This window comes from Sebastes umbrosus, chromosome 19 (assembly GCF_015220745.1).
Source record: "Sebastes umbrosus isolate fSebUmb1 chromosome 19, fSebUmb1.pri, whole genome shotgun sequence".
Lineage (NCBI taxonomy): Eukaryota > Metazoa > Chordata > Actinopteri > Perciformes > Sebastidae > Sebastes > Sebastes umbrosus.
The window spans coordinates 26,565,451-26,591,589 of NC_051287.1; the positions used below are offsets into that span (position 1 = coordinate 26,565,451).

At 43.2% G+C, this 26,139-nt stretch overlaps 1 protein-coding gene and 1 long non-coding RNA gene across 3 annotated transcripts in view; one reads left to right on the plus strand and one right to left on the minus strand.

The window, feature by feature from the left end:
• The window catches only part of LOC119478229, an 18,579-nt gene extending 12,836 nt beyond the window's left edge, over positions 1-5,743 (minus strand). The window contains exon 1 of the long non-coding RNA XR_005204406.1: positions 5,607-5,743. This is a non-coding gene — a long non-coding RNA (uncharacterized LOC119478229). The remainder of the gene's footprint in view (positions 1-5,606) is intronic.
• On the plus strand, positions 327-25,206 carry LOC119478228 (noelin). Of its 2 annotated transcripts, none has more exons than XM_037752803.1 (6): positions 327-879; positions 7,887-8,036; positions 9,829-9,984; positions 12,016-12,235; positions 19,439-19,545; positions 23,082-25,206. In XM_037752803.1, the coding sequence occupies exons 1-6, from the start codon at positions 814-816 to the stop codon at positions 23,754-23,756; spliced, it is 1,374 nt and encodes a 457-aa protein (XP_037608731.1). In that variant the 5' UTR covers positions 327-813; the 3' UTR covers positions 23,757-25,206. The 2 variants fall into 2 exon arrangements, with proteins under 2 accessions (XP_037608731.1, XP_037608730.1); XM_037752802.1 differs by lacking the exon at positions 327-879 and adding an exon at positions 5,938-6,525.
• The last annotated feature ends 933 nt before the right edge of the window (positions 25,207-26,139 follow it).

Genomic DNA, 26,139 nt, shown 5'->3' on the forward strand with positions numbered 1-26,139 from the left:
CCCTGAACATGTTTTTGTTACTACTGAGGATAAGGAATGTAAATGTAAATAAATGTATTATTTGTATTATTATTAAGGATTTTTTTCCCCCAGATGCATATTAGATGACTCCAGAACAAGAGAAAGTGATATATTGCAGCATTTTCTAGTACCTAATAAGCCCCATTAGATTTGTCATGGGTCTATTGTCGTGTTGAATCAGTTGTTATATGTCTAAATGTTGATTAGTCAACAGTTTCTGATGGACTATCTACCATCAGATCCTGTTGGAGAGCTGTCTCCCTGCTGTCCTCCTGCCAGTTTAAATCTCCCTCTCTCTGCGATGTAACTTCCGCTCTCAGCACCATGGACAGCTCCGTCACCCTCATTTTTTCCATCCAGAGCTTCACACGGCAGCTTGAGGCGGGGAGGTAAACTTTTGGCAATATCAGAGTGAAGGTTTATAGCTGCCGAGTCCATCCGACAGACAGCGTGTGCGCGCGTCTCCAGCCCAATGTTCATCCCAGTCCGACGCAGAGAGACATAAGAGCGGCCACGACCAGATCGGAGGAGGGAGAGGCACCGAGGAGAGACAGATCGGCTCCAGATATGAGATGAATATGCACAGAGACGATTCCGTGAAGCAGATCTGTCGCTGTGTGCCACTGGGCTGCTGAGGGATCAAACCAGAATCACAGAGAAACAGAGAGAAGCGAAGCGCCTCCACCGCGACAGAGAGCCGGGAGGACAGCACCGCTGAGCGGGGGGACAGGACGAAGAGGGACCGGATCTGCATGTGAGACCGCTGGTCCACACACACACCGGAGGAAAGAGATGCAGCCTGCGAGCAAGCTCCTCACTCTGATTCTCCTCATCTTCATGGGCACAGAACTCACCCAAGTAGGTTTTTAACGCCATTTTCCCTCTATTAAAAATCGAACAAACACCCAGCGGTTAATTGGTTTCAGATCCACCGAGAGATTAGAGCCGGTTAGCTCGCGTTAAGAGCCCAGTGAATTAGCCCTCTACCGCCGCTTAGACAGATTACCGGCTGGGATTACATGATGTGAATACATTGTGCTTGACGGGCGCGGATCAGATCCAGCAGAGCCCAGTCAGTATCCAGTACCCCCCCACCGCCCGGCCACATATACAGGGGGGGGGGGGGGGGGATCATTGCATGATGGGTCAATTCTCTCATTAGCAAATGGTCAGATTGATCAACTACAGGGCTGCTCGGAGACAATGTGTTGCCTCTAAAAAAGGCCATTGTTGAATGATGCTCTGAAATCTGGTCTCCACAACCAGATGCAGTGTCTCAGAGAAGGTGTTTGGAGCATGCTCACTGACCACAGTGTGACTTACTGTTTGCCTGCATGTGTGAGAGGGGGGGGAAGGAACATTTAGTCCAACAATGTAAAGCCACCCAGTAAACACATTTACTGGTCAATAAAATGCATCTCTGTGATTCTAAACTAGTCATTACTTCCTGCTCTCTGTTTTGCAGAAATGCATATAATAGTTAGTGTTGCATTAAACTGTTGCCTTTATAAATTCTCCCAGACAGAATAATGTTGTGGGAGAGAGAGCGAGGGAGTGGATTTATTTATCACCAGGCCCTGCCACTGTGGATTGAAGAATTTGACGATTTAATTGCCCATGCTTGAACAGAGAGTCATATTTCATGAGCTTCACCCTTGTGGGAATCCAATTGTGGTTGGTAATTGGAGACTAAAAAAAAAAAAGTGCCACAGAGGTACTATCAATAAATTAATCTCTGTTCCTGTAATATACTCCAAGTGACAAACTCAATAAAATGTGTTGGAAGTAGGCTGCTGCAGACCCTGCTGGCCCTGATAACAAATGTGTTAGAACAATATTGATGTCATATTTTACTTGACACAAATATGCCAGCGATTGATTTCAGCATGAGAAATGTCAGCGTGCTGAGAGCGGGACTTTTTTTATTTAGAGCAACAGCATTCATGTGGAATTCCATATTACTGGTGCCATTCTTATCTCCCTACATCGAAGCGTCAAATGTGTATAAGCCTGTAATGTGAGCTGGACACAGAAATGCTGACACGATGGAACAATGGGGTTATTTGCACTGATTGATGGAAGCCATCAGACAGCCAGAGGTGGGAGGAAAAGAGAGTGTGTTTCACTTCGCGTTTGGTGACAGGCGGGTTGGGGTCCTGTGCACGGTGAGGGTCAGAGGCCCCCGCGTTACTGTGACAGTGTTTCTCTGATGGCCTGAGAGTGCGTGTCATCTGCTTGAAGGTAAGTCGATAGAAGTCCACAGCCTCGCCTGTCTGCTCCCTTCCAGGAGAACAGAAACACCAGAGACACTGACAGGCTCTATTTATACAGCCCTGCTATAGAAACCTACACTGTGGGAAGGCCAGGCCTCTCCACATCTCATCTCTGTTTGAAGATATAAAAGTGAGAGGTGTATCCAGAGAGATAGAGAGCCCTCTTTTTTTGCCAGATTACTCATGAGGGAAAAAAAGCCTTTCGTGCAGCACGGCCTCGACCTTTTGATGCTGAACAATGACGCTCTCTTAATGACCACTTGCTTCAAAAGTCTCACACAGTTTCAGACAGCGTGGGTGCAGCTGTGCCTCTTTTCTTAACATCTGGCCGAGGGGAGCGTGGTGGCGCCTGATTAGTAGCACGCTCTCCTCTTTAATTCCGCCCGCGTTTATTCGCCTCCATCCCCTCCGCTGAAGAAGGCTACTGCTCGGTGTTCACATAGAGAAGAATAGCAAGCAGCCAGAGAGCGGCATCTGTTCCTCACCTAGAGGCTCGCCCATGGCTTCAGGCCCACATCCTGAAGCATCTCACAGACACCTGACAAACACAGATGGCACTGCTGCAGCCGCCCCTTTGACACCCTGCAACCCCCAGAGCTCAAACAAGCAGCATGCAAAGGTTAACACCTGCACGTTAAGGTTTTAGATTGCACAATGAAGATTTCTTTTCTTTTTTTTACATTAATAAAAAATAGCTTCTAATTCACATGAAACAACTAAATCTACTTTGCAGACACGTCTACAGGGCTCCAGCAAGGGAACGTTTTTGAAACAGTTTAGGATTTTTAATGTGTGAAAGCAGAAGAATCAATCCGTTTTTTTTATGTGAGAAACTGAGATGGAGTTGAGCTGAATTGCAATACGCGTGGCAGCTGGGGTTGAAGCTATTTATTATTCAGTATGGTTGGTGGAGCGACGAGGCAAGTGGGGAGAGAGAGAGAGAGAGAGAGAGAAAGAGAGAAAGAAAGCTAGCAGAAGAGGAGTAGGTGGAGATACGGTGCATTTTGGAGTTCACTTGCAGGCTGGAAATGTGATTTTTCGCTACTGTGTGAGCATTTATAACATTGGATACCGAGTGTGTCAATGTGGTTCTCCTACTGTATATATACAGTCTAAACACCTGTTCGCTATAATGCAGTAGAGCACAATAGCTCAGTCAGAATACCACCTTCATGGAGCTTTTATATTGCATTATATTTTAAAGATGAGCCTGCTTGTTTGTCCCACCAGGCACATTACCACCTTTCACCTCCCTTAAAGAGGACCTATTATGCTTATGTTCAGGTGCATACCTATACTAAAAAAAAAGCTTTATTTTTCTCATACCGGCTGTGCTGCATCACCTCTTTTCACCCTATCTGAAACACTGTTGGGATTGATCAACCCAACCAAACTCTTCAGACTCTGCTCCAGCTCCGCTCTAACTAGCTTTGTTTGAGGGCGTGCCAAACTAGCTGCAAACAAAAGTAACGTTGACTTATTTTGTCACGTCAGTCTTTAGTCATGTGACTCGTAGGTATTGTTAGTCGCTATTCAGTGAAGTTAACGTTAACCTCAATGGTTTCCTAACCCTACCTAAGTGGTTGTGTTGCCTAAACCTAACTTCCTGTGAAAATGGAAGTTTATTTTGAAAGAACACTATGCATGTGAGGAGCGTTTATTGACACGCCGTCCCCGGTCCGTCCAAAAATAACGCAAGAGGGGTACCCCATGGGTCGGTCTCTGAGGCCGAGGGGCGCTGACCAAGCGACGGTATTTGACAAGTTGGGAGTGAGAATGTGTTGTATGCAAATGTGTCACTTGGTGACATCATCACGTTACGGAAGGAAAGGGGGGGACTTTAAGCGAGGCGTTTCCGGCAGTTGAGGAGCAGTGTTTCTGGGGTAACTCCCTTTGGCGTGGACTTTGGGCTTTGTAACTTTGCGGACATTTTACATGCACAAAAAACTATATAACACTCTAAAGGAAAGGGGAAAAGGCCTCTTTTAAACCATAATTTGTGGCCTTTATTGAAAATAACTTTGAAGTCACACCTTCAGTAAACAGCACAACTCCAGCTACATTCTCTTAAAGTTCCCATAATGTGATCAACACCACTCTTATCTCCAATCTTATTGATGCAGGGCTTTTATATCAGGCTGCAAGCATGCTTATTATTATTATTATGTTTGCACATTTGAGATCTTGTATACTGAAGTATACATCAATCCCTCCGCAATAAGTGTTTTCTAATTCTAATGAGTGGTTTTAATTGGAAAATCTCTCTTTGAATCACTCTTGATTACTAGTCGGCTGATGATTGATTAATTGATTTTTTTTCATTGAGTCAAGCTTCTTTCATCAGAGCACCTGTGGCGTTCCTCCTGATGCTGCTGTGTTAACTTTACATCAGAGGTGGGACCCAAGCGTTTGATCATTTGTTTCACCTCCATTAAAACTGATCCACACCTGTGAAGCTGCACCCCTTTGAAAGCTCTGTCATTAGAGGCCGCTGAACTGCACCATATTACAGGAGACCAGACTGGACTCTGGACAGCAGTGCACAGCGGTGAGCTGACCCCCCCGCAGATGTTCCCCAGTAATCTGTGGAGCCATCACTACTGTGAGCTCTCACCTCAAAGGTCATAAAGGAGTGGGAGAGATAAGAGAGGAGAGAGATGGAGGTGCAGTGGGTGCAAACTTTGCCTCCATCTTTCAGTTTACCAGAAAAATGCATTATGGAGCTGACAGAAATAGCTGTGGACACAGAGCCACTCGTGCTATTCTGGGGACCTCATGCATCATGCAGTGCTGCAATTTAGGCCGTCGTCTGGATCATTAGCCTATAGGCCTGAATGAATTATTTGTCATTTCTGAGAGATATCAATCTAAAGAAAATAAGCACCATTTAGCTGCACTTCATAATAATGCACACACAATGTTTGGAGTCTAATAACCATGCATTCAGTGCGTAAACATGGCATCTATATAATGCAAAGTCAATGGAAATTGACAAGTTTTCTTTTTAATACTGAGCATTGGATTTTTAAATAGATGTTTTTTGCATATTTTGTACATATTTCTTTGCATTTTAAAAGCACTTCCCTTTTGGTTCCAGCAACGCCAAAATCAGCTACACGATGGCGCCAGAGTCACACGAATCAACAGCTCGCCCTCTGTTGGAGCTGGAGGCATCATCCAGTGTCCCATCACTAAAACAGACCCAGAGTCCTTAAAGCCCTCTGGCAGTGAAATGCGACATTCTGCATAAGAATTTTGCCTATTTTTGCCATGTGAACTTGAATAGTTTGAGTTAGAAGGAGCTTTTATTACCATGCACGGTCCGGAGCAGGCGCGCCTCTCTCACAGAGAGCCTCCTGTCCTTTTGGGGCAGTGGAGACAGAAATGTCCCTGTCACTGTCCGCTATAAATAATCCATCAGCATCAGTGTCGGCCGACCTCAGCCGCACTGCTCATTGTCATTCCCTCTGGGGACGGTCGGTGTCGGCCAGCTGTGGGCGAATCAGGCGAATCAGGCGCCATCCCACAGATTAGCACGGACAGAGCCCAACCTGGCTGACATCATTGCGTCTGGCGGAGTAGATGGATCCGTAGTACCTCCTCTTTCCTCCTCCTTCCTCCTCTCATCCATTCGGAGCAGCCCGTGCGTGTAGTCAGTGGCACTTCATCACAGCGCAGCGAGGCAGGAGGCGGACCGTCGGGCGTCAACCAGATAGTACCGGAGAACCGGAGAGGAGGCAGCAGTGAGCGGGACAACGCGGGCACAGGAGCTATCACACAACACGTCTCCAGCAGGCTTTCTCTTCTTCTTCTTCTTCTTCTTCTCCTCCTTCCTCTGGAGCAAGTGTTGCAGTTTCCGTCTCCGTCCCGAGTCTTCCGTCCAGCTCGTGTCTCCACCGCCGCCAGGTCTTCGTTGGAGATGTCCAAAAAACGACCCGCCGAGCCGGAGTCCCGGGTGAACCAGCAAGCTGCACTGGGCATCATGACTCGCCTCCCTTGTTTCTCCCCGGAGTCTGTAGAATGAAGACGGCTTAAATTATAAAAAAAAAAAAAAAAAAAGAAAGGTCCAAGCAGCGCAGAGATGTCTGTTCCTCTGCTGAAGATCGGCGTCGTGCTCAGCACCATGGCGATGATCACCAACTGGATGTCGCAGACCCTCCCCTCTCTGGTGGGGCTCAACACCACCAAGCTCACCGCGGCGCAGGGAGGCTACCCGGACCGGAGCACGGGAGTAAGTGCGCGACTTTAGCACATTTCCTGCAGGCTGGTTGGGGCTATTTAGTTTTTCTGAATGAATGTTGAATCCAAAGATAGGCAACATGCGTGCGCTTTGGTTCACGAGAGGAGAGATTCTGTCAACGTGATGTGCTCGGAAGGCGCATGCAAAAGTAAAGAGGACTTGGAGAGGCATCAGAGATCTCAGATCCTCCTGATGTGTGATGCTTCTGATGCTGCTCCAGCTGCTCCAGATGCTCCAGATGTCTCTGGGCTGCTGTCTCCGGACACAGGACACGAGGATCCTGCACTAAGTGGAAAGTTGTCGCTCGGTTCTTTTTCTCTGGTATATTGATAGAAATAAGAGAAAGTCAATTGACATGAGAATAATTTCCCCCACCGTGTGAAACAGCGGGAGTCCTCATTCTTCCTTTCCCAGCCTGTGTGAATGAGAGAGGCGTTCAAAGCCAAGGAAGGTATACTGTCATAGAGTGAAGAAGAAGAAGCGTCTCTTTGTGTCTCTGTCAGCCTGCTGGCACATTGTGAGCTGCCTCTGTGCCAGGACAAGAATGGGAGCTCTCTGTCAAGTGGAGGTTTGCTCTGGAATTTAGAACAATAGATGTTGAAGGCAAAGAAATAGATAAATAGTGAAAACAAAAAGAGCAGTGCTCTGATATTCATTCAGTTATCCTGGATGTCTGTTTCATGATTTTGAGACAGGACTTGTGAGATGTTATGTTAATGTGTTGTCAGTGACTGGTGGAACAGAGTAGTACAGATGCACACTGAGATATGACGGCAGGTGCTTGATAGTGATTGTCTTTGTCTTGTCAGCACATCCTTTGGTAGAAAGCAGTGCAGCTGACTGTCAGCGGCTCCTTTTGGATTTTGTGAAGTCACTCCTTCTCACTAATTGACTCAATCAGCACAATTTCTTCTTTTTTTTAGCGCTGATGCAGCGATGAATATCTTTTTCAAAGTCACTCACTCTTCTGATCAGCAGGTTACTCTCTCTCTCTCTCTCTCTCAGAGATAAAAAAACAACCTCTTTGTGACGTCGTGCACGTTACACTTCCACACAGCCAGCCCACTGAAGAATGGCTGTCTTGATTGGCTGCACCTCTCCTTCCTGTGGCTTTATACACTGTATGATGGTGCAAAACGGGTGGAGCCTGGTGGTTTGTGGTGATGGTCCTAATGCAATGCGGCTTTGGCATCACACAGGCACAATACACTTAATGGGCAAATATAGCAGCAAAATGACCTTTGTAATTTCAACGTGAGGATGTGTTTTTGTGATACCCTTTTGTCTCTTTCTGCTCCCCTCTCCTCCTGCAACTGCCCTTTTCTTCTACTCATCCACTCCTTTGTTCTCAGGTGTTGCCAGCGAACCCAGAGGAGTCGTGGCAGGTGTACAGTTCGGCCCAGGATAGTGAGGGAAGGTGTGTCTGCACTGTGGTGGCGCCACAGCAGTCCATGTGTTCACGGGATGCCCGCACAAAACAACTGAGGCAGCTGTTAGAGAAGGTAATTACTGTTTAACTCCTCAGCAACGCGTCACCATGGCAGCCAGGCACAGTGACACAATACCCAGAGTGACCACCTTTACTGCTTTTACCTGCAGTACTTCACACACAAAGACACACACACATGTTTGTGGTCTTCCTGTTGGACAAGAATAGGAATCATGCTCTAATGAGCTCCCTGGAAACCCAACATGCATCATGGGCACACAGCCAAAGCTACACATCTAATGATGCAACCCGGCTCCATACACACAGACTGGAAGCTAAGGCTACCCCATTACTACACACTAAAGGAACATTTAAGCACATTTATGAAAAATACTTTTATTCCAAAAATGGAGTTAATCCCTAAATAATGTAGAGTAGAAACGTATCCTCATACAGCGGTTTGTATGATATCTTACCAAAAGTTATTCCTAATTTTTCATGCGTTTTCCTACGGAAAGACTGGAGGGGAAATTGACACATGTCAATTTCCCCTCCAGTCTTTTCAAAATAAATTTCTGTCTTCACAGGAAAGAACTTGGATCGGTTAAGGCAACCAAACTACTTATTCAGGTTTAGGAAAAGATCGTAGTTTAGGTTAAAATAACTCCGGAAGTGGCGTAATTTAAGTTATTCGACAAATAAATCAACTTGGACGGTCCATGTATCTTTTGGTCATTCGATTTTCCTTTCACAAACGGATATTAAAAAACAAAAAATGAGTGGTTATTTGATTTTCGTTTTAAAATACAAAAATGAATATTGAAATACAAGGCATTTTTTCTTTATCGGGGTAAAAAAGGGATGAACTAAACTTAGAAAATGAAAATCAACCCGTTTTTCTATTTCTAAAAACAAAAAATAAAATCACTAGAAGACAGAAACGAAAAAACGCCCTGTTTTTTCATATTCTGCGACCGGATGTTGCCATTTACAAATGTATGAGAGAAAAAGAAGCACGGTGCTGTTGTGTAACTGAAGGTGATGGACATGGATCGGTATGTAGTTTTTTGAAACAATAAGAGTGTGTCTCAGGGAAGAAGACATGTCACAGCACCGTCCTCATGCACGCTCTTACTTTGTAATTTTATTTTTTTGTTTTAAGAAATAGAAAATGAAAATCAACCCGTTTTTTTTAAGTTAAGTTGATCCCTTTTTGACCCTGATGAAGAAAAACTTCTTGTATTTCAATATTAATTTTGTATTTTAAAACAAAATCAAATAACCACAAATTGTTTGTTTTTTAATATCCGTTTGTGAAAGGAAAATCAAATGACCGTGGACACGAACACCGGTCTCCTTGGCGAAAGGCCTGTGTTTTTTGATTCACCCATCCATACCGACCTCCTCCCTATGTGGCGTTGGCCGCTCCTAATACTTCCTGGTTCATGATTACATGCATCGTATTGATTTCGTGGGTTATATACAGGTTACAGTGCATTACTTTTCGTAGGCATAGCTACGAACGGTGTATGAACTGATCCACACAACAAATACAGACATCAACAGATCTCTCCTGTATAGATAGAAGATGTGCCAAGTTTCTGGAGTTTCTGGACCGCAACAGTTTTGGAGAAACCAAATGTCTTAACAGTATGCATTCTACACTTCCCCATGTGTCTGAGGCCCCTGACTAGTTGGCCTGATGTCAGAGTTTGTGAGTCACTGCGAGCAGAGAGCCAAGCCAAAACAGCATATTGACAGTCTGTTGCGTTTTCTCTGCATCTCGTGCTCATCACTCTAATTAGACTGTAATAAATAGAGATTTATTTCACGACTCAGTCCAATGTGTCCATCTGGCACCTCAGGTCCAGAACATGACCCAGTCCATCCAGGTCCTGGACCAGCGAACCCAGAGGGACCTGCAGTATGTGGAGAAGATGGAGGTCCAGCTCCGTGGTCTGGAGACCAAGTTCAGGCAGGTGGAGGAGAACCACAAGCAGAACATCGCCAAGCAATACAAGGTACGGAGCAGATCTCTAGCCACCTACCCGCCCGCCATCCTGTCACCGCTGCCCTGTAGCCCATCCCACACAGCCGTACCCATTCTGTGTTTGTGTGTTCCCACTGTGGAGATTTTTCAGAACTAACTGAACCACCATACCAAGAAATCCATAACGCATGCATAACCAAAGAGGTTCAATAATTGGATACATAAAACCTGCTGCAAAAATTCATATCCTTATTTCACACACACTTTATGAAGCCATGTAATGGAATCTTAAATCATCTTGGAAATAATGAGATTTATGTTTATCACACTGAGCAGATAATGTACCACCAAGATATCTGCACATGGGACACACATCCTTAATCTGATCTGATTAACGAGTAGACACTAAACCCTTTTTTTCTTAAAGGGTTTACTGTCCCATCAAAATAAAATAAAGCTATTTTGAATAAATATTTTGCATGTAGGGTGGGGTATCATTGATCTTTTTCCATTATCAATATGCAGATTATTGTCTCGATTCACTGATTAACTGTTTGGCTGTTAAAATAGTGAAACATTTAATCACAGGTAATGTCTTAAAGCTCAAGGTGACATCAGCAGATTACCTGGTTTATACGACCTACAGTCCAAGTCAGAGAAAAGCAGCAAATCTCCAAAAATGAAGGAGCTGGAATTGAATCATTTTCGGGCAATTTTGTTTGTTTTCGATCAACCAATTTTCAAAATAGTTGACGATTATTTTGCTGCAGATTGACTAATGAATAATCGACTAATTGTTCCAGCTCTCCATTTAACAATAGAAGTGCTAAATGTTGTTTAAACACAAGCAGCCGTACTAGAACTTTCAAAATCAAAGAACAAGTAAACAAGACTTGACGAGACATTTAATGGCAAAATACTTTTAAATACTTTCTGTGACAAACATATTTCAGACGGTACCAACGAAGCCTTGAGGATCGATACCCAGCCTTCCTTGCAATCACTCACACAAATGTATTGTTTCAGTTTACCTGCATTCTTACCTTTAGCACGCTTCATCTAACCTGCACCGATACATTTGTGTGATCACCGATGCATGCTCACCTCATGCAACCACATTCAGTGCATGTGTGCAATTTTTCTGTAACACTTCTCAAGTGCATAATACTAAGTGTGTGTGCGTTTGTTTGTGTGTCTTGTTAGCCAGGTTAGCAAGCTCTAGCCCCTGTCAACAGTCTGTCATTTTCTTGCTTGCAGGGCTAACTTTAAGACAAGTAAAGAGAGCCACAGGGAAGAAGAGGCAGGTCAATTCCAGATTCCCCTGAACTGGGCCACAGTACTGAGAGCATTTGGGCGTCAAACAGTTAATTTACCTTTAGCACCATTAAGACTAAGAAACCCCACCCTTCTCCCAAACCAACCCACCACTGATCTCTTCCTGCATGTTACTGCTGTCAAAGTTTTCCATTTAAAAGCTTTTTTCAAACGTAAATACATTTATTATTATTATTATTATTATTATTATTATTATTATTATTATTATTATTATTATTATTAATAATTGCTGTTATTCATTTTATTTTTATTTTGGCTTTTGTCTATGCATATTTGGTTACTCAACAAATCTATACGTAAAACTATACACGTAAAATTCGAGACACTTTGTTGTGTGTGACATGTAAAAGCATGTAACCCTTAATACGATGTTGCATTTTAAACGATGATGACCAATAAAGAGCTTTCCCAATTGTTGTCGGTGTACCGAGGGCTTGCTTTTTAGCGGCTGGTCACTGCCGGGGACGGAGCCACCTGCTCTGCTCGTCCAGCGGGCGGAGCGTATATCCCGGGTTTGTTTACTCAGACACACACCTGCACAGACAAACACACAGCTGTTCACACACAAACACTGAACACGGACACAGACAGGGGGTCATCATGTCAGTGAAGAGGCAGAGTAGAGACAGAGTAGTCAGGTTCAGACAGGTGTTTTTTAATTTTCTTTTATGGACAGTCTCCTTTTGTCGCGCATGACACTCAACCGAGCTTATTCTAATCCTTTCAGGCCATAAAAGCGAAAATGGAGGAGCTTAGACCGTTGATACCAGTGTTGGAGGAGTACAAAGCCGATGCCAAATTGGTATTGCAGTTTAAGGAGGAGGTCCAGAATCTGACGTCAGTTCTAAACGAACTTCAGGAGGAGATGGGGGCCTATGACTACGAGGAGCTCCACAACAGAGTGTCAAATCTTGAGGAGAGACTCCGAGCATGCATGCAAAAATTAGGTAGGCACAGAAAGCTTTTGGCACACACTTTGCTGCAAACATGTGCATGCACCAACACTCCCACTGATATGTAGTATGTTGTGAGTGGCCAGACAGAGATCCTCAGGCACATTCACACGACTCAGAACATCACAGGAACATTATGTGTGGCTGATGCTCTAGCACTCAAATGCATATTACACATAGAACATGATCTCTATTTACTGACTGTATGGTTGTATTTTGAACGTGCTCGCCCTCTAACGGACTTTGATATTGGTATACTCTTACACAGTCAAAGCAAACCGAAAGTCAAGTCCATTACAGGGCCACACGTGTACTCATAGAACTGGAATTACATCCAGTTCTGTACTTTTTCCTGCAAAGAAACCGTTGGTCGGTTGTCAGAAAATCAATAACAATGTTAAGTCATTAATTGACCAAAAAGCCAAATATTTTCTGGGTTCCAGCCCCTCAAGTTGAGGATGTGCTGCTTTTCTATTTTATGTCATTGTAAATTGAATATTTGGGAATTTTTATATGGTTGTCCTTGAGGAAAGAAATTCTTAGTCGACTAACACTGATACGATTTTGTCGACTAATCGATTAGTTGATTTAATCGACTGATCTGTAAAGCTGAGTTTCTCCACAAAGAATCACACAAATGCACCACTTTAAATCTGCTGTTTACCAGAGATGTGCTCATGAGTTTTTTGGAAATAAGTCATTCAGCATGAAAAAGCATAAAAAATATGCACAAATCATAACATGGTAAACTGCAGCCCAACAGGCAACAACAGCTGTCAGTGTGTCAGTGTGCTGACTTGACTATGACTTGCCCCAAACTGCATGTGAATATCATAAAGTGGGCATGCCTGTAAAGGGGAGACTCGTGGGTACCCATAGAACCCATTTACATTCACTGATCTGGAGGTCAGAGGTCAAGGGACCCCTTTGAAAATGGACATGACAGTTTTTCCTCGCCAAAATTTTGTGCAAGTTTGGAGCGTTATTTAATCTCCTCAAGCCAGTATGACATGGTTGGTACCGATGGATTCACGTGTTTCACATGATACCAGTATCTTCACTTTAGCTTTACAATTGAGCCCGCTACAACCTAAGAATTTAAAGTTGTGTTAATGCTAGAAACTAAAGAAATTAATTGCGTTAAAACGCATTTGCGTTAACGCGTTATCGGGTTCAATTTTGACAGCCTTAAATACATTACAACGAAATTTGCGAACCCCCATGAATGTATAGCAGCGTCCTGCAAAACTGGCTTCCTGTGATGAAATAGGTGGGATGTTTAAATACATGATTAAGCATGAGATGTTTCACAGGTACATACACAAACACAAACACACTGCAATGGACAGCATGCAGAGGAAAAGAGCTGCAGACAGACAGAGAGTTCCTATCACAGTCTTATCTTTGCTTTTAGCCTCTGTCTCAGTCTCTTCACACCTCTGTCACAGCCCACAGTGCTAATAGATGCACACCCACACTACAGTGACTAAGATTTATTACAAGAGCAGAGACACTTACACGGCGCACATCACGGGTATATTGTGTCCCTGTTTCAAATTATTCACAGCGCAAGATGACAGAATGAAATTGGGAAAAAAAACTTTTGGTTACAAAGCCTACTGTTCATTTTGGACAGCTAGTGGAGACACAGAGATTGTATTTAAATTGAACATGTAGAGTAGAAAAGGCAGACAGCTAATCTCAGCTCCCCAGTTCCTTCTTCTGTCATTATTTCTCTTTATCTACGCACATGCAGTTATTTTGTTTACTGGCCACATCTGCTGACACTACCCACCGGACTGGAGCGAGAGTCTTGTCCGTGTTTTCGCTCGCAGTTCGATGCACATGCCGCCGCTCACATCTGCGGTCAGCCTGCCAAAGATAGGAGAGCGGGGAACTGCGGGAGATACTCCAGTGTGTGTTTGTGTGAGATCAGACGAGATAAAGGCGAGGTCACCCAGCGAGGGACTGGCTCAGGCAGAACAGAGGGTGGCTCTTCCTTTCATCTTCACACCATTGCAGAGGCACTCATGCATAGTGCACACAAATACACTCCCGTTATTGAGATCAAACTTGCGAAGGTCACTAAACAAATTTGCATCAGCACATCAACAACAGAGGGGGAAAAAAAGAAAAAATAAAGAGGGCAGGAGAAATTTGAGTATTGAATAATAGATACAGCGACAGGACAAATTGATAGGAGGTGGTGAGGGGGAAGGAGAAAGAGTGATAAAGTGAAGGCGAGCAGGGAAAGTGAAAGAGAGTAACTAGGGTCCCTGCAGAGCTGTCCTTCAAGCTGTTTTGTGCCAGAGAGACTAACAGACCGGCGGCAGCTGGGACACAATGGCCATCGATCAAGGGGACATGCCAGCTTGCTGGGCAATAATCAAATAAATAAATCACCCGGTGTCGTGGCCCAGCAATGTGGAGGCACAGAGAGCTTCAGGCAAATCCAGTCCCTTCACAACGAAACCCTGACGAATGGAGCAGGAAAGTCATAGCAGCACATAAAGCCGTCTGCTACCTGCTCTGCAGCCATTGTTCTCACCTTCCATTTCCTCTGTGGAGAACACAGTTACAGGCCATAATGTTACAGCCACGTTCACCTGCCACACAATCAATATTTCTCTCTTTACAAACAACCTCGACGTTTCTCTTATTAATTCATTTCCCCTCTCCCTCATCTTTATTAAAGAAGAATTGGTTTATTTTGATGAATATTTGTACTTTTGGCTATTGCTCCTTTTTAACTGCTGAGATCTGGGAACATGGAAACATCACTAGTCAGATGTTAAGGTTTTAAAACCCATGAAAACTATTTTTCTATAACATTAAATATGAATGACTAAATATAACTGATGGTACATGTCCACAGGCTCCGTCCTTTCCACGCTTCCCATTCATTGTCTATGTAAGCAGCCGTGCAATGCATTCTGGTAGCGTGGTGGTGCGATTCGAGAAACGGAGCGTCACGACGCCCGCTCCTTATTTGAATAAAGTTGAGGGCTAGTCTACTTTGTGCAAATCACAGGCGTCCGACGCAATTCGCCACCTCGGGAAACTCACGAGAATCATTTAAAATAAACATTGTTGATCTAAAATAAAGACAGATTCAGCAACTGCACGGCTTATTTCTCGCCTCAAATGTTCTCAGAAACACGTTTCGGTGAACTTTTTTCGTGAAATAAGAGAAGAAAGTTTCCAAACCAAAATGTCATAACATTGCGCCCTGAACTTTGACCCTCTTGCTCATATATCCACTGCGCAGAAGAGGATTGTGGGTCAGAATAGCCAGAAAAGCATGCTGGCTTGCATACTGCAAAATGTGATGTAGTAGGACATCCTGGTATTTTTGGCATACTGCATTTGACCTACTATGTATTAGGACATACTAAATCTTTTTCTGGCGTAGGCTACTACTTAGTATGGTAGTATGGGTATTGGATCGACAGACAGTGTTTTGTGTGCAATAGGTGATTACTATCTACCAGAGCTGCTAAACATCAGTCAATTAATTGATTTGTAGATAATCTAAAAATAATTGGCCACTATTTTAATTATCAACTCATTGTTTTTGTCAATTTTTAACATTTGCTGGTTCCAGCTTCTCAGATATGAGGTCTGATGTTTTTCTTTGTCACACAGCAGAGTAAACTGAATGCAACAATAAAAAACAGTGACTGTCCAGTTTACTTTGAAAGGAAGTCGTCGGTAGAGGCTGGCAGTCTACACACCCTCATGAAGACTTGTTGAGTTGAAACGCGTTGTCATCGATGCCTTCATGAAGGATTTTAAATTCACCATCAGAGTGCCTTGGATGTTTTCCAGACTGCCATCCTATACCGAGGACCTCCTTTCAAAGTAAGCTGGACACTCACTGTTTTTTACTGATATTTGACTACTTCCCTCATCCTTGAAGAGTACCTGTTTTTTCTTCAACATTACCCACAGCGAGTTTCCTGACCCAATGCAGCACTCCCAATTTATTTCTTTTCTTAATATCTTTTTGGAAAGTTGGTCGGACAAACTGAGACGTCTAAATACGTCACCTTGGGCTGTTTTTCCATTATTTTCTGACATTTTACAGACAAAACGAAGAATCAATTAATCAAGAACATTATTGAAAGATTAATCAATTCAATTATTTAATTAATTATAATCGTTATTTGCAGCCCTACATTCAATATTTTGGGTGCGCTCACTTTCGGGTTTACCTCCAAATAAAGTGGTTTAGATAATCAGGTGTACAAGCTGTCTGACCACTCCTGTTTCTTACCGGACTTTGGCGTTGCCATGACAACATTGTTGCCCCGTTCCCAGATCTCACCAAGTACTTCAGTGAGTACAATGCTATCATAGCCAATAGCCATATAGAAAACTACAAAAGTAAGACCCACATTGAAATGAACTGAAATGGTCCTTTAAAAACAAATACTCCTCAGAAAAAGAGTGTTCATTTTATATGTAAATCCTCACATTTGGGGGTAAAGGCTGGTTCAGTTCCCATTAGGTTTTCCATTTGCTCTGCCCTCGGCCTCGGCTCCGGCAAATTCAGGCCAAAAGGGGATTAGACCCTGTGTGCATCTCCAGAATGCAGATCCATCAGCGGGCCCCCCAGCAGCCTGCAGTATAGTGTCATCTAAAGATAGAGGGCATGATTAGAGAAAAGAAATAAATAAATCAATAGCCAATGTATGACTGCGGTCTCTAATCCCACTGAGGGTTACGTAAGGGACTCAACCCCCCACTGGAAATAGTAGATGCTGCTCATGTGACCATGTGTTTGTCTCTCAGCCCACCACTGAGGTGTGATGCCCAAACACACTCACAGGCACGACATATGTTGCACATAGAGACACACAAACAGTCATTATACACAGTTTTATTATGTAAGGGAAAGAAATTTGACCAGATGAGACGATGGAGTGACACAGAGAACAGAATGAGACGAGCAGAGGAAACAAAAATGAAACATGGATTGTGTGACTTCAAAGTAAAATTACTTTTCACAACAATAAATTCCAAATTCAGAGCATTAATATAGCAGCAAACAACTATTGTCTATGTAAAGATATAGAGGAGTAATGTCTACCTGAGCAGAGAGTGAAGTCGCTCTGAGTGTGTTGTAATCTGAGCTTCTGTGTTCTGTCTTTAAGTAGCTGGGCCGCGCGATTAGCTAGCGCCGCCGCTCTGCACTGCGCTCATACGATGGTTACCGTAGATAACGGTGTCCTGACCAACGGCGTCATCACGGAAGCATAATGAACTAGCCCACAGTTTGCAGAGATGCATGCCCAAAACAAAAGCCCACAACTCATCTGCTTTTAGGATACATCCACACTAATATGTTTTTTGTTTTAAAAACATTAAATTTTTGCTACGGAGACCTTTAAAAACAATGTTGCAGACACCCACGTTCGCTCCTCTATTGGGTCCCATCGGTCATGACTCGTCTTTCCCTGATTCATCACAGCCCTATCACGCAAACGTTTTCCGGAAGTAACCTATCCACACGCATGCCCAGTGTAGGTGAATGGTCTCGTCATATGCGTTTTCAGGCGGAGATCAATTCTGTAATGGCCCTAAAACGCTTGTCTGGATGGAGGTTTTCGCTTTAAAACGGCATTTCATGTGGATGTAGCCTTAAACATTATGAAATTCTTGGATATCAACAGGTTTTTGTATACGCAAATATCGCAACGCCGACCTTTTCAAGAAGGTGGATGAAGGAATGAAAGAGGGAGGCTTTGTTTGCGCGGTCGAACATGTCTGCCCCCGGTTACATTAATCGGAGTATGCACGGCTGCTTGTAAACAGGAATATTAGTGGAATATTAATTTTCATTCGCCACGTAAACAGCTTGGTAGGAACTAGGGATATTAATAATTAACCGTTTAACCGTTAACCAATATTAAGCATTTTAACCGATTAACGCTATCGGTTAAAACAGTTAAAAGAAATGTTAATAATTAATTAAAAAGCGGAGAAAAACTCATCACTTTAAGGAGAAAAGCTGGTCCACCTTAAGAGAGTCTGAGCCGGCGTTACAGGTACAGGAAGTTGGCTCCCGTCTATAGCTCGCTTGAGCGGAGGAGATGCAGACACACAGATGACAACCTGCTAAACTAAACTAAATGTGCGGTGGAGACTTTTACTGGGAAAGTGGCTGCATGTCCGCGACACTACACGCAGCATCGTAGCTGCTAAGTTAACGCTCCTGGACGGTGAACCGAGGACCGTCTGTTGTGATCATACACTGCAGCTGCATGTGAGGCACAAATCTTGTCGGTTAGTGGTTAATAATCAGTTAACGAGGGTCGGTTGTCGGTTAAGAACAATTTTCAAAACTAGCATCCCTAGTAGGAACATTGTCTTTTCAGAATAAGCGCCAAAAACTGAATATTTTGTGCATGTAAACATAGTCACAGTTAGCTCTGTCAGCAGAGTTGCCATGTTGAGAGCCGTGTGGAGGCGATTCCTCAGTCATAGATATGCTCTGAATTTGGAATTTAGCACCTCTCAGGCCAAGAGAGGGATGATGAGCGTTCTAGTTCGGGGTTAATGGATGCAACGCTTCACAGAGAAAGATGTTAATGAAAACCTTAAGTGAGCCACTGTCACAGTCCCACTTTTTAAATTAGCATATGAGAACGACTCATTTCATTCGTGGGATAAAATGAACTCATAGAAACCATCTAATTGACTTTTGCCTTGAAAAACTGCCGATATCTAAAGGAACGGATGGGCTGCAGCGGTGTTTGGAGGTATTGTTATTTGGCGCATGTCCTCATTAGAAAGGGCACATCAGTCTGACCAGTCAGGGAGGGACACAGGACCCAGTGTTAGTTTTGTCAAATTCACATTAACACCTCAATCAACACTAATTAACACTCCAGCAGCTTACAAGCAGCACACTGGAGCAGAATACACAGAGGCTCTCCCTCTCTTATTCCCTGTTCCTCTCACACATCCACACAGAGAGAGTAAAACAGGCATTAGCATGTGTGAACTGAATAATAAGCACCTCGTGTACAGTACAAAGAGAAAATAACAAGCTGGACGTCGACTCCCTCCATCTGCAGGCAAACTCGTCTGGATTTAAAGTGAATGAAAGTGAATCCCTTGTAATAGATTTTGAGGTAAATACCCGAACGGGTGTTGCTCTAGATGTTCCCATCTCACTTGTTTCCCATGCAGCATGTGGCAAGCTGACGGGCATCAGCGATCCCATCACCATCAAGACGTCCGGATCCAGGTTCGGCTCCTGGATGACCGACCCTCTGGCACCTGAAGGAGATACTCGGGTATGTACCGCTGCACACAGTCACACAGCATGGATGGGAGTGACCTCCTAATGTGATGTTGAATGTACTGCCGGGCATCGGACTGTCTGGCTCAGATTATGTTTTGATCAGACAGCTTCTGATTTAAATCATAATTTTTGCAATTTGAGTCTTTCGTTTTGTTCAGGCAACGTTTTTGAGTGGCTGCTTGTGTTTAGACAACATTATCATTAGAATATACAAATATTTCTATTGACATTTGCACAACAGGATGAGAAATGTGAATAGTATTTGGCGATTAGACTCCATCCTGACATCATATTTTAAGGGGGTGGTGAGCTGGTGAGTAGAATAGGACTGGAGGTGGATGGGGGGGCAACGATATTGCCTAAAATGACAGCCGACAGCAGCAAAGAGGAGAACAGATTTAAAGTTTCACAACAGTGACATGATTGGTGGATGGAGATCGTTGCAAAATGTAGTTAAGTGAAGGCCCATAATCGGTAAGAAGTGGAAGGAGTGACAGAGAGAGAGAATTATGAATGAATGAAGTATTAATGGTGCGTTCCATTTGAACTGGGAAGTGGGAGTTTCAGTATTCCCAGTCGAAATTTCAAACTGCAACTCCGACCTCAAAATCAAAGATGGCTGCTCCGTGCATCAACAGTCAAAGAGCTGTAATAATATACTGTTTATGAGCACTTCTGTACACACAGTACTGTCCAACTTCCATCTGTGGACACGTTGCTACAGTGCTACAAAATACCGGCATAATGCGTTGTTATCAACTGGTATTGTAAGTTTTGTAGAAAAATGTTCATTTTCTCAACGTAAGGTATCAACAAAGTTGTTCAAAAAATTTCTCTCAGCTGTACGGAGCACTTTACTGTCTTTCAGATCATTGTTTTGGCTTTACAGCCCACACTACCTAACCTGCACCAAACAGCAGACAAAGTTAACGACTATAGGTGAACATTTAGCGGCTTAAGAGGAAAGAGGAGGAAGGAGAGGGAATAGTGGGCAGAAACATGATTCCACTGCTCGTGTTGTCTGCTGGGTGTATAAATAAGAAGCAGTTAGGTTTGCCATATCAGCTTTGTAAAGTGAAATACACTTTATGCAAAAATTGCTCCCAGTGGCCAAACAAATCAATGAATGCAGGTTTAAGGCGGGGCTATGTGTTGGCGATACGTATCATGAATAGGGTTGGAACGGTTCACAAAAATCACGGTTCGGTTCATATCACGGTTTTGGGGTCACGGTTTTCGGTTTGGTTCGGTACATTTATGTTACAGAGAGGAAGTCATGTTCTGATTTCAACATGCTTTTCATTTATTTGGCAAAAATAAGTTAAATGTTTGCCTTAACAAAAGTGTGGCTTACATAAAGAACATAAACACTTCTTCATTGACAAATCTGAACTGAAAGAATAGCTCTTCTACAGTCATTAGTACAAACAAAATATGCAGCTTTGTTATTTTCATATAAATATGATGAAATTATAAACTAAGGCCAAACACTGAAGCATAAGCACAACCAGAACTATGCTAAAAAAATGTATAGCTTTTATGAATGAGCTATGAGCTGTGAGTTTATAGCTCATTCAACAGTGGCTCATTCGTCATAATTCTTACTATAACAGTTAAGGCACTCCAATACTGACATATTGTCAATAAGAAAACATCAATTACAAAAATAAAATTACAAATGTCTAAATGTAATGTTCCACCTTAAGGCTGTTGGTTAATCCTCAACTGCTACTTATGCTAGTTTATACAGGGAAGGCACTTTCAAAATTTAAAAATCCAAAAGCAGACAACGACATAATCTGGTGTGTTGTCATCCTCAATGTTTGGCTTTGCTTTCCGTAATCTCCTAATTTGACCCTGCTAGTGCATGTGCAGACGAAAACAGTGATTTTTTTCAGCGTTGATTTGAACACTTAGTGTTTACAGTTAACAGAATTTGTAAGATACAAAAAGTCACATAAACAATTCATAATTCCTCAACTGTTTCCACTGTCCATGCCACACATACACAAATAAACATAGCAACGTTTGAGAGCTGAAATGATCAGAGAAAGGTAATCTGCAACATTTTGATTCATTCATTTTTAAAGCAAAAATCACTGGTTTCACCTTCTCTGTTGTAAATATTTTCAGATATTTTCTTAGTATTCTACAGTTTGATAGTAAACGGATTATAATTGGGTTTTAAACTGTTGGTCAAACAACACAACCAATTTGAATTTGGCCTTTTTTTGGGCTGATGATAATCTACAGATTAAGCTTTAATGAAAACAATATTAGTCCCACAATATTTGAAATGCGTACATTGAGAACATGAATACAATCACACCGGCTGTAAACATTTAATGCTGAAGAGACACGTCCCTGAAGATGTGCAACACAAATAGTTGCCCTGACTGTAAAGTAAGAGTTCGGCCTTGATCGTAGGTGAAGGTCAATTCTTGCTGTGAATTTTAATAACAGTTGGTGTTAATTGGTCGCTGTGCTTTTATCAGCTGATTGCCTCTGATTGCAGAGCGGGGCCTCTGTTGGCTCAATAAATGGGTCCGCTTTCATTACTAAAACACATAAAAATGAAATGCCGGGGATAAATCTATGGGGTCTTAACGCTGTACCAGCTTGAAATAAATTATTTATTTGTCGGCTACATGTTCTTTATGCACCGACTTTATGTGACACATTAATAAGAGACGGAACTCTCAATGTCACATGGGAGGAAAGGGGATACAAACTTTAGAAGGACCAGCAGCATACAGTACAGTAGCTGTGCTTCCTGAAGGCTAATCGTCATGACAACACAGGCTGTATAATGTGTATATTTTAGGAGATTCTGCTGACTGAGATTATATTTAGCATACTGTAAAGGCAACTTTTTTTTGTAGAAACGAATACATTTTGAACAGAACACATGAAAGATGTGCTGCGTTATCAAAGGGCAGAAAAAGAAGAGTGAGAGTAATTGACGGGAGCAGACAGTTCTGCTCCATTTCTTTTTATCTCTTTGTTTCCATACCTTGGGGTTTTTTTCCTGGGCCCTTGGAGACCTGCTTCCTTGATATGAATCATTTTTTAAGTCAATCACAGCAGCTCATGGAAGCAGGTAGAGGAAGGGCTTCAGGTGCCTCAGTCCCTGTGAGACTAAGGAAGTGTTTGAGCCACGAGTTCCGGAGTAGGAGCTCCCTGCCCACCACCGCGGGGGCCAGCAAGAAAGCCGGGTCCAAGTCGCTGAGACGGGCCTTTTATCTGGAATGATGGGCGTTCTCCCTGCGGGGGCCCAGCTCCTGCCACCCTGCGGCTGTCACGCTGACTGTTTGTATTCAGAAGCTGCCGAATCTCAGTTTGGTCTGCTCCTTGAGGAAGTCTCAGCGCTATGACTTAATTGGGATGCTTGTTGAGGGTGTGATGCGATTTATTCTGTGTGATCTGCATAGAAGAGTCAGATATTCTCGGCACACTGATGAATGATGAGGACTGGTTGAAGGCTGCTGCGTTTGATGCTAATTCTTCTTTCTCGTCATGATGTTGTAGGTCTGGTACATGGATGGTTACCACAACAACCGCTTCGTGCGGGAGTACAAGTCGATGCAGGACTTTATGACGTCAGACAACTTCACGTCCCACCGGCTGCCCCACCCCTGGTCGGGAACGGGTCAGGTGGTCTACAACGGCTCCATCTACTTCAACAAATTCCAGAGCCACGTCATCATCAAGTTCGACTTCCGCACCTCCTCCATCAGCAAGTCCCGGCAGCTCGACTATGCCGGCTTCAACAACGCATATCACTACGCCTGGGGTGGCCACTCCGACATTGACCTGATGGTGGACGAAGGGGGCCTGTGGGCAGTCTACGCCACCAACCAGAACGCCGGCAACATTGTCCTCAGCAAGCTGAACCCCAACACGCTGCAGATCGTCAAGAGCTGGACCACCAACCACCCCAAAAGGAGCGCCGGCGAGTCTTTTATGATCTGCGGAACGCTCTACGTCACCAATGGCTACTCGGGAGGCACCAAGGTGTACTACGCCTACTCCACCAACTCCTCTACCTACGAGTACATCGACATTGCCTTCCAGAATAAGTACTCACATATCTCCATGCTGGACTACAACCCGCGAGACCGAGCCCTCTACGCGTGGAACAATGGCCATCAGGTCCTCTACAATGTCACACTGTTCCACGTGATCCGCTCAGAAGAACTGTAACCACAGAAAATGGATTACATACATAAATACATATTGTCTGTGTAGAGATCTCCCTATATACAAAAATATATCTGCGAAAGAAAAGACTATGGCAAGACCATTCTATTTATAATATCAAATTTACTGAGAGACTGCATCAACACTGAATGCAAAGTGGATTGAATGTGCATAAAAAAAAAATCTAAAGTTGAAGGGTTTCATTCCAAAATGTGATATATTTGTTACAGAAAAAAAAGCTTTATCAGTTAATATCGCAGATGATTGTTCATAAAACAGTTTTGTAAATAAAAGGTCTTAATATAACTTTTACCCATAGTAGACCATCATTTTGTTAGAGGTATTTTATTTTGGAATGAAACTCTTTAATTGTTTGCCGCGTAGAAAATGATTGTAAAAGTAGACTAATACATCAGATTTAAAAGAATATGAACAGATGCCAAAAAGAAAAAATACATCACGCCTTTTTTTTTATATTATGGAAGCTCATTCCTGTGGCTCCGGTTCTTCTGTAGAAATCCTCCCAGCTGAACTTTTCTTTTGGTCAATGGGGGTCCTGAAACAAAGACTGTTGTGTAATAAACTGTTGGATCCCCAGTGTCCCATGGACAGGCAGAAAAGGGGGAGGTCAGTCTAGTCAGAAGACCTGATAGCCTAATGGGTGTCATATCGTTTTTATCAAGTACAGTAGCAAATCAAAAGTCTGTAGAGAAACAGCAAACAATAAGAACATCCACTAAAAGACCTGAAGGCACTGACTGTTGACAGCGCTGTTGTTTGAGATGATTTTCCCGTGTTAGTGACTATGTGTGAAAAAGGCTTTCTTTGCATGAGTGTTTTCTATCACTCCGGTCTGCTCTTCTGAATGTCTTTTGCTGTATGATACTATAAAAAAAGGAGGGAGGGTGGGGGGGGGGGGGGGGGGGGAGGGAGGGAGGGAGGGGGAGGGAGGTAGAATACCTTTGGGATTTGAGGATTTGCAAAGATCTTTACTTTTTTTCCCTGCTTCTTTCTACTTAGTTCTTGTTTTGTTTATTTTTCTTTGCAATCATTCTATTTTTCAAATGTTCTCGTACCACTGTAACTGTTGGCACCGGTTATGCCTCTCTGTATTTGTTTATTTGGACTGCGTGGGATGAATCTATCTAGCTCACATCGCTCTGAACAAAAAAAAAAAAGAAAACAGAATGTATCGAGTAATGTATCCTGGGAACCCGGTCCTCCTATCTTCAATTCACATCATGCGCCTGTAGTAGGGAGAGTTTTTTTATATAGAGGATAATCCTGTCTCATGTCATGTTTCCCCCCCACCTGCTAGTGAAGGATAATGCTGTTTAAATGTATACCCTTGCAGAGGACAAAAGCTTTTCACTCTTTTTGCGCTTTGCTGGACATGTGTTGTATCTGAGATGAGATAGTTAATGATTCGTGTCAATAAAACAGAGAAATCTGACGCTGGGATTGTTGCCTTAAAAATCCACAAGCTGCCATCTGACAGCTGAGTGCATGGCTGTTCATATGGAGGTCACTTTTACATCCAAACTAATGCTCTTATTTCCTGCCTCCGGGGTTATCCTTCATTAAGATTACACAGAGAGGCCACTCCGTTCTTTTGTTGGGTTGTGGGAAAAGATGAAACATTTACAGACAGTGTCACATTTTTTAGAAGTCTTAAAAGACCAGTGTGTAATGATTTGGGGGTTCTTTTGGCAGAAATGTAATATAATTTTAATGAGTATGTTTTCTTTAGTGTATAATCACCTTAGAATGAGCCGTTTATATACAGAACGGACAAAGCAAACACTGGCTCTAGAGAGGGTCTTTTGTGTTTTCACACCGGCACCGTAGTTCTCCTCAGCCCGTTCTCATTCCCAGGGTATCAAATACTGACGCTTTATCACGGCTGACAGCGTGTTGGCACGCGGGGTGGGCGTAGGAGAAGTATTCATCCAGGAGGCCGCCGTTCGTGTCCCATATGTCACGCTACAATCAGCTGTTCGTTCATGTCCTGAGCATTCAGTGTCTTTTTCACTGTACAAACGTAGTCATTTTAAGCCCAACAGTGTTTTTTCCTAAACCTAACTATATTGATTTTATAACCTGAACCTAAGAAAGTGTTTTTGTTTACTTCACAAAAAAGAAGAACGTATTTACTGCGAACGACAAGAATGACGCCGAGAGGTTTCAGTTGGTTGCAATCTGCAACCTCACCGCTAGATGCCGCCAAATCCTACACACTGCATCTAAAGCAATGCTATGTATCCTTTTGAATGAAGAAATAACGCATCCTCAATGAGAAGTTGAATTCATAAGCTATAAAACGCACTGTTGTTCAGTTAACTGCACTGCTACAGCCTTACTTGGGGCCTTTCTCAAACCCTCCCCA